Genomic DNA, 6,832 nt, shown 5'->3' with positions numbered 1-6,832 from the left:
CCCTCATGACTTGCGGACTTCAACTCCCAGAATTCCTGAGCCAGCCATGCTGAGGGGAAAGGGAGAGGTTTCCAAGCTGAGCCAGGCTGGCTCAGGAATTCTGGGAGTTGAAGTCCGCCAGTCCTAAAAGAGCCAAGGTTGCCTACCCCTGTCTTAACCCTTCGTCAAATGGGGCAAAATTCACTTAGCTGTCTCACTTCGCCACAGAAACATTGGGCTCCACTGCGGTCGTAAGCCGAGGACTGCCTTTAGAGAGGGATATAAATGAATAAATCTGGTTTTCAACCCTCACCAACGAACGTAGCTCTCCGGCGCGTGCCCTGATGGCCTCTCCTCTCGCTCCCTAGCCCGCCTCAGCCGCGGATCCTCCGCCCGGGACTGCAAAGCCGCCGTCGCCGTGAGGAGCAGCCAGGACCTGCCCAGCACCAACCCGGCCACAGCGGCCCTCACCGCCCGCTCCCTCAGCAGCAGCAGCCTGCAGAGCAGGCCCTGGCGGTAGCCCGGCACCTTTGGCAAGAATAAAAAGAGAGCCCGTTTCCTGGGGCCGTTTTAACCCGACCGGCCGGGCCCCGTTTTTGCTTTTAGGAAGGTAGTTTGCACGGGGTGGGGGAAAGGGGTGTGTGTGTGTGTGTGTGTGGAAAGGCACGTTTTGGGGGAGCTGATCCCGCTGAGGGCCGTGTTGCTGCACCGCGTCTTCCCTGTCCCCCAAAATCAAGGAGGAAAGGTACAATTTAACTCGAGAACTTCTGGGGAGACCCAGGGAATAAGGATGGCTGGATTGCGCTAGAGAAAAATTAGCCAGGAAGTGCACAGGTGCCATTGGGCCAAGGTTTGTGTTTAAGCAAGCTGGAGGATTTCAGGGCGCAGCCAAAGGGGTTCAGAGGCTATTTACATCCTACACCTGGGAGCTTCCCCATAGTCCGTGGATATACCGGGAAAAGAGCCAGGAAATAGCCAGAGAGTCAGCTTATTTCATGCGTCACCCAATTTGTGCCTGGGATTAGCCCCCAGCGGTGCCAGTTGGCTTTGATGGGGCAGCAGGGCAAGGGTCTCCTCTGCAAAGGAGACCCAGTTGAGGATGTCACAGCTTGTCTGCCCCCCCCAAGGATCCTGGCCACATTGGTCAGTATTGGTCTGAGGCTGGAGCAATGCTTTGGGGGGCTGAGAATCTCGATCCCCAAAGCCCCCATCAGTGTTACGGCTATCTCCACTCCAGAGGCCACCCAAAGGCGTCGTAACGCTGTCATTTGGGTCCTGCTTCATACCATCTTCGCTCAGCTCTTCCCAGGACTCCACTTTCTCACCCCTAACCTAGAAGCTGGGGTGCCCACCACCCCCTCGCCTTTGCCAAGCGCCAGGCTCACGGCCTGTTGTTGCTGGATTTTAATTCCCTTCACTTAACCCCCCTCTGGAGCTGAAAAACGTGCCTCAGCTTACAGTAGTGGCCAAAATTGTGGAAACCTTTTGGGAAAAGTGTATTTTTGAGATTTGATGGCCAATAATACCACTTTTTTGGGGGAGTAGTACCGTAAAATGATATATCAACGGAAAGATAATTTAATCAGGAACGTAATGCATCCAAGTTTGTTCAATTATCTGTACTGTGTTCTATGAAAAATTAGAGCCAAATAACCAGAAAAAGGACGCACCGCTTGCTCAGGTTGATCTCAGGTAGCTTTCCTTCACCTGATTGTAGCCAATGAGCCTGAGTGTTTAGAGAGCCAATCGGGTGTCATCTTGTTTTGGCCATGAGCCAATCAGATCACAGGAGGATCCAGTTATTGATGTCCTGGATTGAAGCTGAGAGGAGGACATTTAATAATAATAATAATAATAATAATAATAATAATAATAATAATAATAATAATAATAATAAATTTGGAAGGGACCTCGGAGGTCATCTAGTCCAACCTCCTGCTCAGGCAGGAAACCCTATACCATTTCGGACAAATGGCTGTCCAGTCTCTTCTTAAAAACTTCCAGTGTTGGAGCATTGACCGCTTCTGGAGGCGGGTTGTTCCACTGGTTAATTGTTCTCACTGTCAGGAAGTTTCTCCTTAGTTCCAGGTTGCTTCTCTCCTTGGTCAGTTTCCACCCGTTGCTTCTTGTCCTGCCCTCTGGCGCTTTGGAGAGTAGCCTGACTCAAAGTAATGGTGCAAAGAGTTGACTGGTTGCCCAGAAAGCGATATAAAATAGTATTATTAAGTGAACAAGGCTGCAGTTATAAAGAAATTAGAAGGAAAATGCGTGGAAACTTATCCAAAGGTGGCATTTCTACGGTACACTTTTCCCAAAGGGTTTCCACAAAAGGCTCCACAGTAGAGCAGGGGTCTCCAAACTAGGCCCTCTTGAAGACTTGTGGACCTCAACTCCCAGAATTCCCCCAGCCAGCATGGGGAATTCTGGGAGTCGAAGTCCACAAGTCTTAAAAGTTGCCAAGTTTGGAGACACACCCCCTGGCTTGGCGGAAAAAAACGGCGGGGTCTTAGCCTCCCACCGGAGAGATTTCCCCTGGATTAAGAGTGCAATGGTCCAAATAGATTTTTCTGAGATAAAGTTATCCCCGTTCGTTGTCCTGGGAAATCTCTGTCCCATACCTGCGCCAGGTGCTCTCTGCCTGGAAGGCTGCCTTTTGTCTTGGCCACTGCTGCAGATCTGCCCTTGTTTCACAGGAAGCCAAACCTGTTGAATTTCAACCTCCTCTAAAGCAACTTTTTTTGCAGAAGTGATAAGCAAACAGGTGGGTCAAATTCGGCGGTGCCTCCTTTAGTGCCCGGATCTGATTCTCCAAGACAGTGCTTTTTTTTTTTTTCAACCTTGGCCGCTTTAAGAGGCGTGGACTTCGACTCCCAGAATTCCCCAGCCAGCTTGTCTGGCTGGGGAATTCTGGGAGTCGAAGTCCACGCCTCTTAAAGCAGCCAAGGTTGGGAAAGGACACCAGGATCTTTTAAAGACACCCCAAGTTTGCACATCAAAGGCCCAAACTCAAAGAGGAACCACCTCCATCACCCCACTTCTTCTCAAGGTACCCCAAGTCCTTGCCAGCTTCGGAGAACAACGTCACGGTCCTTACAATGACGCCCAGACTGTGCTTCAGGGGGGGAAAAAATATTTAAAAAGGATGGAGGCTTGACACCTTCCGATCCTACTCATCTTCCCTCATCACCTCCAACGCGATAAGCAGCCCCGTGTTTTTCACCCCCTCTGTACAGATTTGTAAAGATGTTTATTTTTATATTAACTTAATCATGTGTGGTTTTTAAAAGACTTAAGAAGGTTTTGTTTTGGGTGTCGTTGGGTTTTGGGGTTCATGTTTCTCATTTTCTGCTGCATTTCCTCGGTCTGCAGGCCCCAAATCTTTTCTTTGTGAGATTTGATCCTTTTTGGCTACAGAACTATTTACTTCTCAGTTATCACAAACCAGGGTCTGCTCGGAGACAGGACCTATAATTTATTGCTTGCTTTTTGTTACACAGTTGTCCATTTGGTTATTCGAATTAGGACCCGGAGCAAATGAGCTTTTTAGGACCTAGATAGATGAGCAGCTACCCGTAATGGCATCCCAGGCTGAGGCTTCTGGGCTGTGGCTGGCTTTTTTCCCAAATCAGGGTGTGTCTACCAGCTGTGCTGAAGACCTCATGAAGCCTCAAGGATGCCTCTTCCACCCGACCTCGCGATTCCCTTCTTCCCAGATTCCTGATCCCACCATCCTCGACCCAGTGGCAACGCCTTGGCCGTTGGAGCTGAGGTTTGTGTGAATATCATGTCTTTATCACGATCGGGTTGACGGCTTGTGGTTTGATGCTGGTTTATCTACTGCTTCCGTCTCGTTTCTCAGTGTACTAAATCCACCTCTTATAATTGTCCAGGTGAACTCAAATCAGCGGTGTCTTTTCTTCTTAGCTTAGAGTTTTGGTGCGTCTAAGTAGCGTTTCTTATGTTTTAAAAAATGTGCATTATTTAATGTAAATTGTTAACGCAGTTGTCGCTGCGAAAGTCAAGCTGTGCGTGGGAAGTGACCCCTCCAAACTACAGATTTTGGCATTTTGGGGAAACTGAGAAAAATTTAATCTGAATTGTTGAATACGCCTCTCTTGCTTGGTAAGCAAAAGTAAAAAGGGTCTTCAGCCTTGGCCAGTGATTTTCTCCCCCCCCCCCTACACACACACACACACACACAATTTCTTGGGGTTGAAATCAACGTAGCGTATGCAATAGAGAGAGAAGCGCCGGGTTCGATTCTGTGGCGGTCGTTTGATCGGAGTAACGGTGAAAACCTCTACAGAGCTTTGGAAAGGATGTCGCACACTCCATTCAAGACCCACAACCTCTCTAGAAGTTGTCGCGCCTCGGGCTCGTATCCGGAACCCTTTCCATAGGACCGAGCCTGCTTTTTTGGCGCGACAGCGTGCAGGATTGTGTGTTTCGTGCCTAAAGTTTGCACAATGGACTGAACCTCTGGTGTAGCAGAAGGACAGACGCCACCTCCCGGATTCTTTGACACCCCCCCCCCAAAAAAGAACCTTTTTAAAAAATCTTTTTGTGTTGGAAGACCTGAGCTGCTCGGTGGATTTGTACGCTTTACTCGTTAGGCTAATTAATTACGGCTGTTCCTGCCGCTCGTTAGCGCTGATGTTTTTGTGCTGTGCTGTGTCTAGTTTGCACTTTATACGGTTTGCATCTTAATAAATACAGAAGAGTGTGCTGTTATTTTTTTTTGCAGGCTTATAGAGTTTGCCCATCTGGTAACTATAGGACAGGGCTTTTCAACCAGTGGTACAGGTACCACCTGTGGTACATTGGCACCTGGCAGGGGGTACGCGACCATCCTAGAAAAGTGGTTAGTAGGGGAGGGCAATGAGCTGAACCAGTGGCACCACACAAGCCTGAGTGAGAGACGGCTGGAGCTGCAGGGCTGTCGGGGCTCAGCGGAAGCGCCAGGATCAGCGCCAGGCTCCAGCTAGAGCTCGGCGCTGATCCTGGTGCTTCCTCTGAGCCCAGAAGAAGCGCCAATCAGCTGGAAAGCAGCACTGATCCTGGTGCTTCTGCTGAGCCCTGAAGAAGAGCCGATCAGCTGGAATGTTGCAGCATCTCCAGGGTCTTGTGATTTACATTCAGATGCTTGGCAACTGATTCATATTTAATAATAATAATAATAATAAAGTTGGAAGGGACCTTGGAGGTCATCGAGTCCAACCCCCTGCCCAGGCAGGAACCCTACACCATTTCAGACAAACGGCTGTCCAGTCTCTTCTTAAAAACTTCCAGTGTTGGAGCATTCACNCCCTTCCCTCCCTCCCTCCTTCCTTCCCTTCCTTCCTTCCTTCCCTTTTCTTCCTTCCTTCCTTCCTTCCCTCCCTCCCTTCCCTCCTTCCTTCCTTCCCTTTTCTTCCTTCCTTCCTTCCTTCCTTTCCTCCTCCTCCTCTCCACAAACCCCACTCCCTTGTAGCACTGCACTGATGATGTTATCTAGCGAGGTCATGAAACATCTGAAAGAAAACCCCCAAGCTCAGAGAGCACCACAGACATCAGACATCCGATTCTCTCTCCAGCCCGGTTCCAGCACGGCACGGAAAGCGAGGCAGCAGCCCTACATGCGTCCCCTTGCGCAAGTGCGCCCCCGCCCTGCCAGGCAAGCGGAGCCGCGGCATCTTTGGCAGAAGAGCGCAGGCGGGCAATGGAAGGCACGAGGAGTCTCGATCCCTGCACAGCCCCTCCCCACTCTCCCCCCCCTCGGAAGAGCTGCGGGGCTCAGAAGCTGCCCCCCATTGCCCCCCACCCGATGAGCAAGATGCCCTCCTGCCCACTGCCCCACCCACCAGAGCAACATCGAGCTGGCCATGCCCACCCAGTCTGCCATTCCCACCATAGCCATGCCCACCCGGCGGGCCACGCCCACCCGGCACCCGGCGATACATAAGTGGGTTTTGGGTTGCAATTTGGGCACTCGGTCTCTAAAAGGTTCGCCATCATTGCCCTACACCAGGGGTCCTCAACCTTGGCAACTTTAAGACTTGTGGACTTCAACTCCCAGAATTCCTCAGCCAGCTTTGGAAGTTGAAGTCCACAAGTCTTAAAGTTGCCAAGGTTGAGGACCCCTGCCCTACACCATTTCTGACCCATGAGTCAGTTGACAAGTGTCTTGAATTTTGATCCCGTGACCACGGGGGATGCTGGAACGGTCCTAAGTGTGAGAAACGCTCCTGAGTCCCCTTTTCCAGTGCCGCCGTCACTTCGAACGGTCCCTAAACGAATGCTCCTCATCCTAGGAACTCCCCGCCACCCGTTCCCCTCTCGGGTGGCCAACGGCCTCTGCCTTCCCGTCGGTGGGACTTACAGATGGTGGTGATGATGCTGCCGTATGTGTACTTGGTTCCGTGGACTGATTCCAGCGCGGCCACGGCCTTCTTCGCCAGGGCGTCCTGGGAAGGGACACCGGGAGGGGGGAGGAGAGGAGAAGTCGAGAAGGTTTTGGCTTTAGTTAGGGGTGAGCAGAAGAAGACTTGGGAATAAATAATAATAATTATTATTATTATTATTTATTATTACCCCCAACCTGTTGGGTTGTCCAAGCATTCGAAGTTAGCACTGAAAAAAGTGACTTATATATTTTCATCTTTTGAATAGAATTACGTATAGGAATTTTGGGAGGGTTCTTCTGAGGCGACTTACCAGCTCCAGGTGGTCGGCGGCTTTCTCCTTGGTGTAACCGTAAGGATAGAGGAGAAGCTGGGAGTAGCTGTGGATGGAGACGAAAGCCTTGATGTTGCCATGTTGCCGTACAAAATCCACAATGGCTTTCACCTCCGGTTCGGACTCCGCGTAAGGTCCG

The 6,832-nt window shown here is 50.6% G+C and overlaps 1 protein-coding gene across 1 annotated transcript in view; it reads right to left on the bottom strand.

Annotated features, from left to right (window-relative positions):
* Positions 1 to 4,279: 4,279 nt before the first annotated feature.
* LOC107300115 (carboxypeptidase A1-like) overlaps positions 4,280 to 6,832 on the bottom strand; it is a 12,956-nt gene continuing 10,403 nt past the window's right edge. The window contains exons 9-10 of the mRNA XM_015829458.1: positions 6,308 to 6,422; positions 4,280 to 4,458 (exon numbers count right to left, since the gene is read on the bottom strand). Of these exons, the coding sequence (XP_015684944.1) occupies positions 4,280 to 4,458; positions 6,308 to 6,422 (294 nt within the window). The remainder of the gene's footprint in view (positions 4,459 to 6,307; positions 6,423 to 6,832) is intronic.

This window comes from Protobothrops mucrosquamatus, unplaced genomic scaffold (assembly GCF_001527695.2).
Source record: "Protobothrops mucrosquamatus isolate PMUCROS unplaced genomic scaffold, P.Mucros_1.0 scaffold6158, whole genome shotgun sequence".
Classification (NCBI taxonomy): Eukaryota; Metazoa; Chordata; class Lepidosauria; order Squamata; family Viperidae; genus Protobothrops; species Protobothrops mucrosquamatus.
Note: the sequence above shows the minus strand (reverse complement) of the source record. Positions and strands in the feature narration are given on the sequence as shown.